This window comes from Meriones unguiculatus, chromosome 8 (assembly GCF_030254825.1).
Source record: "Meriones unguiculatus strain TT.TT164.6M chromosome 8, Bangor_MerUng_6.1, whole genome shotgun sequence".
NCBI lineage: Eukaryota > Metazoa > Chordata > Mammalia > Rodentia > Muridae > Meriones > Meriones unguiculatus.
Window position 1 is genome coordinate 28535717 of NC_083356.1, and position 12968 is coordinate 28548684.

A 12968-nucleotide genomic window follows, 5' to 3' on the forward strand; every position below is an offset into this window, starting at 1 on the left:
GTAAAGCCATGCAGGGTGGGGCCTGGTTAACGAATAGGAATTACAAGAGTGAATGCAGCGGAAGTTGGGCATACCTCCCATCTCTCCTCAGAGCTCCACTTCCCATTGCATTCTGGAGTCTGTGAACACAGATGAGGATGTTTCAAGCATATGTGTGCCTTCACTTTTACCCTCCCTCATGTCTACCTATCACACCTTCTCCACACCATGTTTCTGTCATTCCGTGTTTTAGCACACATAGGGATGACATTTCAGAATCAGGCTCCATTCCTTCTCAGAGGCTGCTGCCATGGCTGTGGCAATAGCACATGTTTGATTCCACCTTGATAATCCTCCTTTCTCCTGCCCCTCTCTCTCTGCACTGTACACAGTAGTTGTGGCTCCACTGTACTCTGAGGGCCTTAGTATGGCTGCTCTGTGTTCACTGTCCACTGAGATTCGCTGGCCAGACACACAGTAGTACATAAGGGTAAGGACTGGACTGCCTGTCCTGGGCTTGCTGTGCCCCAAACCACCTACCCAGAACTTCAGAATCTGATTCACTGGGGTGGGGGGAAAAGGCCCCAGGCAATGTACGCACCACAGAATGAGCCTGCCAGTCCTCCATGGAGCCCATTGGTGAGAGAGAAGGCCTGCAATGAGAGGCTGCTGAACTACTAGACTGCCTTTTCTACTGACAGAGGCCAAAATCACTCCAGGGATGGAGTGGCAGCTTGGCCTCAGTTTCCACAGCTAGGCAACTGTTTCCAGGGATGTACACTTGTGGTTTGTCCTAGGACTAGGAAATTGTGTGTGTGTGTGTGTGTGTGTGTGTTGCGTGTGCGCACGCGCATTCATGTGCGCTAATGGCTTGTACGTGTCAAGTAAGTACTTTATAACTGAGTTATATCCCTTAACGTTGTGATTTGTGACATTACAGCCTCACTAAGTTGTCCAGGCTGGCTTTGAACACACTGTAGCCAGCTGACCCTAATCATGCCTTAAGCTTGCAGTCCTTGGCCTCCTGAGTATTTATAATGACAGACCTATGCCATTAAGCTCGTTGAAAATTCTTATCTGAGGAAAATGGGAAGTGGGAAAGAGGAAAAAAAGAGAGAGGGTTAGGACCAGGACAAGATGACGGAGAGGGCTATAATCCAGATGTAAACTGAACAGATTAAATAAACCAATTAAAAATTAAAAATGCAAAAAAGGAAATTCTTCCTGTTTTTTAAAATGACAGCTGTGTTTCTATCCCTCTCCCTGTTAAACTTGTGTGTGTGTTTGTGCGTAGTGTATAGTGTATACCTATGCATGTGTGGGGGGGGGGGTGAGTGAATGAATCTGTCAGTGTGTGCATGTGTATGTTAAGCCCTGTGATTAGACAGGTGCCTCGCTCAATCACTCTCTATTGTTTGAGACTGCTTCTCTCATTGAATCCAGAGACTAGCAAATGGCTAGGCTAGTAAGCCCCAGGGTTCTGCCTATCTGTACCCCAAGATGTAAGCAATCCCATCTGATTTTGTTTGGGTACTTGGGATCCAAATTCAGACCCTCATAATTGTGTGGCAAACTACTGAGTCATCTCTCTAGAGACCTTCTTATCATCCTTACAATTAACTACTTTATGGAGCCTTCTACAACGTTTTATGCCCACAAAGCATACTTGAGGATATATATACATTTTTTTCTTCTTCAACTTTTACATACTGTGAACACTTTTCTATAGTTAGAATTTTCTGCATAATACCTGGTGCTTTGTCTGCATAGTCCCTGATAAGCAGCCTGTGGTTTGCTCTGTGGTATGAGAATGCCAGTACACCTTGCTGCTCCTGTGAAGACAGCCCTGTTGTTGGCTATGTGGGGTGGGTTTTGAAATTAGAAGTTCTCCTCCTGGCTTGCCCTGTTTTGTAAGTCAGGACTATAGATGGGATAATTCTGGGCCTTCCTTTCTTGGACTCACCCAAGACTGAGATCCCCTTTTCCACCCCTGCGTGAGTCCCAGCAGGAAGATGGTGGTACCTTGGATTGCGGTTTGTGTATTCAGGTCAGACACATTTGCTGATGTTCTTCTCTTTTATTTAGGGAGACCCTGGGATCAAAGGTGACAAAGGACTACCAGGCGGGAAGGGCCAGCCTGGAGACCCTGGAACCCCAGGTCACAAAGGTCATACTGGCCTAATGGGTCCCCAAGGACAACCAGGGGAGAGTGGCCCTCCCGGGCCTCCAGGGCCACCTGGCCAGCCAGGATTCCCAGGACTTCGAGTAAGGATGACAACAAGATTTCAAACACAGATTCCATGAGAATGGAGGGGAAGCTGATTCTGTGGCCTTTGCGGAGTACAGCAAGCAGATACCAGGCTTCTGGGGACTGACTATACAGCAAGGGGCAGAGCATTCCATGTCTCTATCCTTGAGATGCTCATCACATTTATTAGTGAATGTTCTTCACATTAGGATGATGTAATGCATGTAACTCAAGAGATATTCAGAAACAGACTCTCTTCTTTGCAGTGCCTTCTCCCCCTGGGGTGATGAGTCTCAAGGCTTAATTTCCTGAGCTGTAAATCCCTTCTTTCTTTGCACCCAATGGGATCTCATTGGTCCATCAAGCATCATGAATGGTTCGCCATTCATTCACTGAAGGTCTTGACAGTCCTCTCTCTGCCGTCCTGGGCACTGAATGTGAGCAGAAAGCCTGCTTACTTTTCTCCCACATATGTCATTCTAGTGGCAGAGCTCTTGGTTTATCCTGCTTTGGACTGTAGAAATATGTTGTCAATTATGGAACAAGAGATGAACTCTCTCGATGGGGAGTGTGGCCCAGGCCCTGGGACCTCTTCTTCTTTGCAGCCCCCATAGTCATCTGGAGAGCTTTATGTTCCCTAAGCATAGTCATGGTCTCTTCCTGTTCCTGCCAGCTCGGACACTTTGTGTCTTCACCTCTTGCTACTGGTTCTGGTGCCTCTAAGTATCTTGATGTCCAGAGCCTGCCCCCTTGGCCAAGTCCAGGAGAAATCGACAGGACTCAGTTGGCATCCAAAGCCCCTATGAAGCCTTGCCAAGCCCTCTGTGTCCTGTGCTGTGTGGAGCAATGGAACATCCGAGGCTGTTACAAGGAACAAGGGAGTGGGATTTATTCCATGCAATGTGTTGGGCTGATAGAAACGCAGGAGATCCTACTCTTGGGGGGTAACACTACCCCGCCAGGAGTCAAACAGGAAAAGGTGATCCTGATAGGGTAGAGAGAATCCTTTCCTAGGACCATCTGAGAATTGTTACAATGTTAACATTCAGCCTCTCTCACAGATAAATTCCTCAGCTTTAATGGATTACTTACCTGCTAGTGGCCAGTATGGACTTCAGCAGGACAGAACTCGCTCTGGGGAGCATAGGGGAAAAATACCAACCAGAAGAGTCAAATTTGAGTTCACATAGGAGGCAGCCCATAAGCTAAGTTCTGGAGGTGGGCAAGCCTTTGGGGCCATACTGCCCAAGCCCAGCATGGAAAGGCTTTTATAGGCACAAGGTTTGTACCAGGAGCAAATAAACTGAAAAAGATAGAAGTTTCTTGGCGGAAGGACATTGTAGCTCTGAGAACATAAGGTCTAAGCAGCCATGCTAATAAAACGGCATGGTCTGAACCACGAGGAGAGAAATAAGCTGCAGATGTGGGATGGGTTAGACAGAAGGTGTGATTGCCCATGTCTCTGCTGCTTACAAGCTTCTTGATTTTGAGAGTGATACTGGGTCTTCAATGAGAGTTGCTGGGAAGATGAGTAAATATGCTTCCTTCCCTCCTAGGGCGAGTCTCCATCCATTGACACCCTCAGGCGCCTCATTCAGGAAGAGCTCGGGAAGCAGCTAGAAGGTGAGTCTCTGGATGTCATTGCAGGTGCCAGGGTAAGCTGCTTCCCAGTGAGAAGCTGTTGCTTTCATCATTAAGTACCAGGACAAGAGAGTTCATCTCTTGTTCCATAATTGGGGCAGGTAATGTGGAGCAATAGGCTTGAGAATTAACTTGAGGGCCCAGGCTTACTTACCCTCCAGAGCCTCCCTCAAATGGGTCTGCAGTCACCTTCCCCTGGTCACATCTAGTGAAGATGACTTTTAGTGAATGATGACACCAGGTATCACCATCAGCTGTGTGGTGATCATCTATGCTTGCTGTGTGTTCAACCATGTATCTGATGAATCAGTGTTCTGGGAAAAGCTTGCAGTGAGCCTCACTGAACTCCAGGGGAAGAGATAAGTCAGGAGACAGACAAGATGACCATACTGCCCTCAGAAGACTATTGTGATATCATTTGGCACAGAGACTATTGAAAGAGGACAGGAGGCTATGCCTCAAATAGCTCTAAGGCAGGGGTTGGAGTGGAAAGGTGTAGTTGGGGCAGCATTAGCAGCAGTACGGGGGGTTCCTGTCTCAGGAGGGTACTCGGAGCTTGAATTTGTGTTCCATAAGAGCCTAGTAATGACCGACTGAGGCAGCATGGTCATTGGGAGGATAATAAGGAGCAGGGAGCCTGAGCTACTAGAATATAAGTCTGGTGTTCACAACCTAGATAGTGTCTGTGCACTATGCCACTACGGTCTTTTTAAGAAGCTAATCTTTCCATTAAAAGCTTAGAAGATGCTCACAATAGCCCCATGACACGAAAGAAGAAGAATCAAAAGGTGCCTCCATTCCTATGTCCCACGTCCCAGTTCTCACACATTCACACTGCTCTAGATACGAATCTGTAGAAGCAAAGTACCCCCCTTCCCTGGCCCCTGTGGATTCTGGGTAAACATGGATGGGCTGGAAATGATGGAGCTGAGGGAAGTCAGGAGACAGGCTGAAGAGAATGTGAGCTCCATTGGGCAGGGCAGGACTGAGGACTTCTGTCGGGGAGGTCCAAGTTTTACCTCTTGAGTGTTAGACTTACCAGTGACAGAATAGCCTTTGCCCTAGTGGAGTGTCAGCCACTAGTTTTTGTTTGTTTGTTTGTTTTTGTTTTTTTTTTTTTTTTTTTTTGTAACAGATCTGGGAACACCTGCTGGAATGAGTCCCTTTCAAACAGTCTTAGAGGAGAGCATATCAACTTCCACCAAAGATAGGAAAATTAAAGACTCAGAAAAGTTCAGCAAATTGCCAGGGTCACCAAGGTAGCCTCCACAGACCCCTGGGCCTTGTGAAGATGCAATGGCAGAGAGTGTCAGTGAGGCAGTGAGAAATCCCATCTCTTCTTTAGTTTTACTAACCAAAATGGTAGTCTTTATCTGACTCACTCCACCCCTTAGACAGCCATTTGGATCCAAAGCTCTCTGACTATACAAACTTAGGTGGCTTTTGGTAGCCACAAGGTATGCACTGAACCCCTTGTCCAGCAGGAAAGTGAGCCAGCCCACAATTGGAACTCTGGGTTTTAAAATGATTCTGTAATGCTTTTATAACAGATGTGTAAGCATATCCAATTAACAGCTCATTTGGCTCTTCAGTGGTAGAAGGGGGACTAGATATTCAAAAGACAAAAGTCAGCAAATAGCTTTGTGTAAGCCACTTAAATGTCCCAGGCTACAGCTTCTCAAAATGATGGCTACAGCCACTGCTATTACCGCTGCTATCACAAACAACAATAATACTGCTACTGCCAGGACCAATGGCACTTCATTGCTAATACTGCTATTAATTATCTCTCCTACTGCTGAGGCTGCAGTCAGTCAGAAGTGAACTGTTTCTTGTCTTTATCCCCAGTTGTTTTAGTTTCTTATATCCAGCTTGCAGTGTGCTCTTTATCCATTCTTCATGAACTCCTCTGTTCTTCCTATTCCATAGCCAAACTGGCCTACCTCCTCGCTCAGATGCCTCCAGCACACATGAAGTCCTCTCAAGGCAGACCCGGACCTCCAGGACCCCCTGGAAAAGATGGACTTCCGGGCCGAGCAGGTCCCATGGGTGAGCCAGGCCGTCCAGGCCAGGGTGGTCTAGAAGGACCCTCTGGACCAATAGGCCCCAAAGGTGAGTGAACAGCATTTCAGAAACTGAGGGCTGAGTGTGGACATAGGTGCTGGGTGTATACCTGGCAGAGCCTGAATTATTCATCTTGTTTTCAGTCCCATCAGCCCAGCAACACTGAATTTTGGCATCATGCAATTTTTTCATACATTCAATATTTTTTACTTGACAGTTTTGAGAAATTATGCCAGGAAGAATGAACCTGTTTTTGGTTTTGTTTTGTTGTTTTTTTCACCCCCTACTTTTTTGCTTTCTTTCCATTTCCTTGCTCAAGTTACAGGGGTGATTCAAATGTTTTTTTCTTCCCCTACCCAGTTTGGTACTGATGGAGTGATATGACATTTAATTTCCAGGCAATGGATGTTAAATGCAGATTTAAAATACAACCAAAAGCTTTGAGCTACAGCTAAAATGGCCATTCACTGTCTGGCTCTCAGGCTGTGTAATTTATCAAAACCCTGGACCTCTGGACAGTAGGAGGCACTCCTTCAAGTGGAAGAGCCTACCCCAGGCTGTACAGTGGCAGCTGGTCAGAATGTTTTTCCTGCAGGAAAGCTAACATGAAGAGCAGGGAGGAATAACCTGACTCCAAACTTCCCAGTCTGGGGTCCATTTCCTTCTGATGGGTGGACTTGTGGATTGATTTTGGCGACCTTAGTCAAGGAAAACAGATGAACCTCACATCTTCTCTTTTGATCTCCCACATCTTTATTACTGTGTAGACATACATCCCCTGTGATATTTCTTCTATTTAAAGGGGCTTTCATTAAACTTGTGTGTTCCTGACTATCTGTATTCATTCATAAGACAAAATACATGAAATACATGGTCATACGAAGTGTACTTTATAGACTACATTGGATTGTGGCAGAATACTGACCAAACGTAACAGTTAAAACCGTGAAGATGAGGAGCTTGAGAGATTGCTCAGTCATTAAGAGCTCTTGCTACAATTGGAGAGGACCTGGGTTCAGTTCCCAGTACCAATATGGCTGCTCACAGCTCAGTTTCAGGATATTCAATCCACTCTTTTTCCCTTCTCAGGTACCAAGCACACAAGTGGTATATATACATATATGTAGGCAAAACATTCATATATATATATACATATGTATGTATATATACATTTACATATACAGTGTAAATGAATAAATCTAAAACCCACAAACAACAAAAATAAAATAAAATGAGTGCTCTAAAAACTGGTGAGCCAGAGGTTTAAATTTAAATAATAAAAAATATGTTGTGTCTACGAGATGCTCTGGAAGCAATTTAGCAAAATGTATTAATTCCTAGTAAGATAAATTGAAAGAGAGAGATATGTTCTTCCTCGGGACTCCCATATCTCTGGCAATACCACCACTGGTAGAGGTGACACTGGAGGGAAGTTGGAATTTGTTGTGTTATTGGCATTAGCAATAATACTAGTGGTAGACGTAATAGTATTGACCATGGTATTATTGACAGTGGGTAAAACAACCCTATAAGCCCTTAACTCAGACACGGTCCAAATAGCTCCCCAGAGAACATGATCTCTTCCTCCTCACTCTCTCTGAGTGTATATGTCATACATGTGTCCTTTCTTTTTTATTCTTGGGATGGTATTTATCATCTGTCTTCTATGGAGCATTTCGTGTTCCATGTTTTATTGTCTTCCTAGATTTCAGTATTCCTTAGATCAGAGCTTTTTCTCATTACTGTATATGACCACATCGTCTAGTATGTTGAATTCATTCATTTATCAACCCAATTCCTTCTTCATGAAGGTTCAGATAAGAAGCTTCTAGTACAGCGGCAACGATGAGGGCACACATGCAGGCTGATATGTGTGAGTTGTGGGATGGGTGAATTTGGTTACTGTGGTTCAGTAAATGTATGTATAGAGCTATGTACTTTGCATTTGCTTCTGTGTGTGAACATGTGGAAATACACATGTAATTGGATAGGTAGGTGCTTGAGTGAACATGTATGTATAAAGAAGTGTATCTGAGGATGTGTTTAGGGGAAAACATCTTTTTTTTTTTAGTGTTTTCATGTACAGATTCTAAGTGTGTGTGTGTGTGTGTGTGTGTGTGTGTGTGTGTGTGTGTGTGTAGTATCTTATAGAAAGAGTATCTGGGAACAGTCTGGTGTGAGTGGAGTACTTCAGTAACACCGGGCTATATCAGTGACACAAAGTGGCCTGTGGGTTGGCACTCCCTGACTCTGCACTTATCTTAGTTCTCCACCACTCAAGATATATATTCTTCCCATCAGGTGAAAGAGGAGCCAAAGGTGACCCTGGCACACCTGGAGTTGGCCTCCGAGGAGAGATGGGTCCCCCTGGAATACCAGGTATGAAAGTTCAGGGTCACAGGCTTAGTGGACACCAACGATGGCAGCAGGGGCAAGCAGTGGCACCTCTGATTGTAGGAAGGGAGGAGCAGCCAGGCCACTCTAGGGGGAAACAGAATTTGATTGTTTTTTTTTTTTGTTTGTTTGTTTGATTGTTTTGTTTTGTTTAAATTTTTATTTTTATTAATTACAGTTTATTCACTTTGTATCCCCCCTGTACCCCCTCTCTCCTCCCCTCCCAATCCCACCCTCCCTACCTCTTCTCCATCCATGCCCCTCCCTCAGTCTACTGATAGAGGAGGTTTTCCTCCCCTTCCTTCTGATCCTAGTCTATCAGGGTTCATCAGGAATGGCTGCATTGTCTTCCTCTGTGGCCTGGTAAGGTTGCTCCCTGCTCAGGGGGAGGTGATCAAAGAGCCAGCCACTGAGTTCATGTCAGAGACAGTCCCTTTTCCCATTACTAGGGAACCCACTTGGACCCTGAACTTCCATGGGCTACGTCTGAGCAGAGGTTCTAGGTTATATCCATGAATGGTCCTTGGTTGGAGTATCAGTCTCAGAAAAGACCCCTGTGCCCAGATTTTTTTGGTTCTGTTGCTCTCCTTGTGGAGCTCCTGTTTGCTCCAGGTCTTTCTTATCTCCCCCTTTTTTCATAAGATTCCCTACACTCTGCCCAAAGTTTGGATATGAGTCTCAGCATCTGCTTCGATACCCTGCTGGGTAGAGTCTTTCAGAGGCCCTCTGTGGTAGGCTCCTATCCTGTTTTCTGTTTTCTCCCCTTTTGATGTCCATCCTTTTTGCCTTTCTGAATGAGGACTGAGCATCTTACCCAGAGTCTTTCCTCACTTGAGGAATGGATACAGAAATAGTGATACGCTTACCCATTGGAATACTACTCAGCAATTAAAAACAAGGAAATCATGAAATTTGCAGGCAAATGGTGGGAACTGGAAAAGATCATCCCGAGTGAGGTATCCCAGAAGCAGAAAGACACAGGGTATATACTCACTCAAAAGTGGATATTAGACATATAATATAGGGTAAACATATTAAAATTTGTACACCTAAAGAAACTAATCAAAAAGGAATATTCAGTTTTTAATGAACTATTTTTCAAGACCTTGAGACATACCTCCTAAGTCAAAAGTCCCAGTGATTTATTTACTATTTCAAAATAACCAGAAGAAAGGATATTGGATTTTTCTAACAAAGATATGATAAATATTTGGGGTGATACAGATGCTAATTGCTCCAATTTGGTCATTACATTTTGTGCCCATGTCTCAAAAAACATCATATTGTAGGGCTGAATATTTGGGTCAGAGATTAGGAGCGATATATGTTCTTGCAGAAGAACTGGGTTTGATTCCCAGCATTCACCTGGCAGCTCACAAACATCTGTCACCCTAGTTCTAAAGGATTTAAAGCCCTTTTCTGGTATCTACCAGTACTGCAAGAACTTGGTATACATACGTAAATAAAAGAAAAATGGAATATACATTAAATATAAATAAATATTCATTAAAGGCCACATCATGCCCCAGAAATATACAGAATTACTATGCCTAAATTAAAAATAACAAATGAGAAATATCATGAGAAATGGTCCTGGGAGAGAGGGATTGACAAATGCTCAATGAGTCTAAGCAAGTTGGAGAGGGATCTCTCCTTAGGACTTTCATTCTGCACTTTAACTGGCCTTGAGTGGTAAGAACCCCACAGGCAAGGTCTTCTTAAACCCCACACTCATTTGTACCCCATTATTATTTCTCAGAATATGCCTAAGGGGCCTTAGCCAATGGTTCAGCCAAAGGTCAGCCCTCTTGGGGCTGAGGGGTTGTGGGGAAATGGCAACCAGTTGACCACTGTGCCCAGTGGCTGTACTGGAAGAGTCCTAAGGACAGCGGTGTTGCTTTGGAAAGTAGGTGTGAGCGTTGGGGACCCTCAACTCTGGATTGCCAAATTCTACCACACTAGTGTGTGTGTGTGTGTGTGTGTGTGTTTATGGGCAGTGCTGGTAATTGAATCTAGGGCCTCAGGCATGCTCCACTACCAAACCCTACCCCAGCCCTAGGACTCCATTTAAATTTAACTCTTAACTTTTATGCTTACTCTGGATCATGTATGAACATTTGACCTACATAGAATTTAACTTTAGCTTTATTCTTCCATGATTTCCCAAATTTGCTACAGCCGGGCGTGCGTTCTTATTTTCATTAGAGATGATGATTTCACATGCTGATTTTCAAATGGAATATAATATAAACACCATTCTGAACTAGGAGAGCTTGTAGAAAGGCAGAGTGGCGGTGTCTAGGCAAGGATGTCTATAGAATATCTGGCAGATTAGACCAGCTGAGGTTGAATCAGGGACCATCCTCAGAGCATCTCAGTGGAAGGAATGGTTCATGAGGCTGCACCGAGGGCTTCTCATGAGCAGGGCTATGCATTAAATAATTCTTGCCAGAGCATCAGCAGAGTTCCAAAATCCTAAAGACACTCACAATGGAAAGGCTGCTTTTTGTTTACTTTCTAAGAAGTATTTTGAAGAGTGCTAAGAAGTGAAGGAGACTGTGACATGCCCAAGTTGGCCAACACACCTAACACCAAACTTTCCAGTTGTTGAGGCAAAAGAGGAAGCTAGATTAATTACATATGAGAGTATATACTTTTAAATACTTACATAGTAAATGTAGGCATAGAGGTTTATTTATAGGTAATATTCTCTCAGTCTAAATTTGGGAGTGTAGAATGGCCATTTTTATATATCTTGGATGCTGTATTTTTTACTTGGCATACTAGAATAGTATAGTTCAAGTACATGGTTCAGATTTAACATGCAGATAAAGTTGAGAAATGATAACAGATCCTAGAGAATTTGAATGTTGAATTATGTAGGGTCATCAGTATCCCTTCAAGGACAGGTGCACTGGGCTGAGACTCACTAGGCTGTTTTGGGGTACCAGTCTGAATTCAGACGTGGCTACTAGACTTTGTAAGAGCATGGAGTTCTGCTTTCTCGTCTGACTTGAGTGGGAAGTTTGCACAGCAAGGGCCTTGATCTGCCCTTGTCTATTCCTACCCCGTGTTTTCATGTTTTCTGGATTTCTTCCTTAGCTCAGACAGCGAAGGGCTGCTCACCAACTTGCTGCTCTACCTGATGATCACACCGGCCATTCTTTCTTTCAGTCTAGAGCTCCTGACAGACACTCTTCTCTCTGTTTACACATTGTACAAAGATTACAGGCCTATTTCAATCCTGCTTCTGATGTCAACTGCCTTCTGTTTCTTTTGTTTCCTTGGCCAGGTCAACCTGGGGAACCTGGCTATGCTAAAGATGGACTTCCAGGGATCCCTGGCCCTCAAGGAGAGACAGGACCAGCTGGACATCCTGGCCCTCCTGGCCCTCCCGGCCCTCCTGGCCAGTGTGACCCCTCCCAGTGTGTGTACTTCGCCAGCCTTGCTGCCAGGCCAAGCAATGTGAAGGGCCCATAGAAGATTCTAGAACATCAAAACACTACTATGGATTTCTGAAACTTGAACTCAGAGCCCAGTGGGAAGCCAGAGGCCTTGAAACATTTCATATCCTTCTTTCTTCTCTCCTCTCTCCTTTTCTTTCTGTTTCCTTCTTCCTGCTTTTCCCCTCCCTGCCTTCCTAACCTCAATTCTCTCTTCACCTCCTCAGAGACCTCACAGTTATTAAAACCAACAGATACTGTCAGACAGTCAGGTTATTGTTAATGTTATTGTTTGCTGTTATTTCAAATGCTAATAGTTCTGGGGGACAGGAAGTGGTTTCCTGGCTCAGCTCCCCCATCAGCACCAGCTGAGGAGTGGCAGCCAGTTCTGAGGAGCCCTTGGTGCTATGCAGCCCTGACCATGCACTTGCTGAATTTACCTCTTTCCTGGAAAGGAAACTTTAAGGGATGGAGACATAAGCTTTCCTCAGCTCTGCCTAGAGACGGCCCCAGGGGAAAAGGAAGTTTGAAATCCCGCCTCCCAGGAGAGACTTGAACCAGGAAGAGGAAGAATATGCAGCCTGGAAGAATGCGCTGACCTCTGGGGACAGGAGGCACACTCGGAAGTTCAGAACTGCCTTGGGGTGTTGGGGGGTGAGTGTCCTTGGTGCTTGAAGCTACCAGAACCAAAAGAAGTCACACAGAGGGTTGGCAGTGGCTTGTGTCTGGGCCCTCAATGAACAAGTTGGTGCTGAAGGACAGTTCTGGGGTGTGGATTTGTTTCTACGCCATGGCCAGGACCCCTTCAAGTTCCTCATGCTGGTTTGAATTGTGTGAATTGCGAAATAAAGGTTTCCGGTGGCCACTTGTCTTTCTTGCTCATGGGAGGTTCACCACTGCATGCCTTGGGGATGTGGATCAGTCCTGTCTTGTGTGTGTGTGCACGTGCGCTAGTGTGTGCTTGTGCTTGTGTGTTCTACATGCACACTGTGAGCAGGTACTCACTAAATGTGTTACCCTCTCAGTTGCTCTTGATCATCTGCTTCCCTTCTCTAGCCTCTCCTGAGCACCAGGTGAGCCTTCCTGGAACTGCATTACCTTGTCTGCCTGTTCCCTCCAGATGTTGGATGAGTAAGCGTGGCATGGAGCTAGCTTGGGGGCACTTCATCACCCTGCCCTTTGTAGGTATATTCCTGTGT

General features: G+C 45.0%; 1 protein-coding gene across 2 annotated transcripts in view; it reads left to right on the plus strand.

Annotated features, from left to right (window-relative positions):
- The window catches only part of Col22a1 (collagen type XXII alpha 1 chain), a 231665-nt gene extending 219038 nt beyond the window's left edge, over nt 1–12627 (plus strand). For both annotated transcript variants that reach the window (XM_021652125.2, XM_060389316.1), the window contains 5 exons: nt 2065–2244; nt 3784–3850; nt 5798–5980; nt 8234–8311; nt 11619–12627. In XM_021652125.2, coding sequence (XP_021507800.1) covers nt 2065–2244; nt 3784–3850; nt 5798–5980; nt 8234–8311; nt 11619–11806 — 696 coding nt within the window. In that variant the 3' untranslated portion in view covers nt 11807–12627. The remainder of the gene's footprint in view (nt 1–2064; nt 2245–3783; nt 3851–5797; nt 5981–8233; nt 8312–11618) is intronic.
- The last annotated feature ends 341 nt before the right edge of the window (nt 12628–12968 follow it).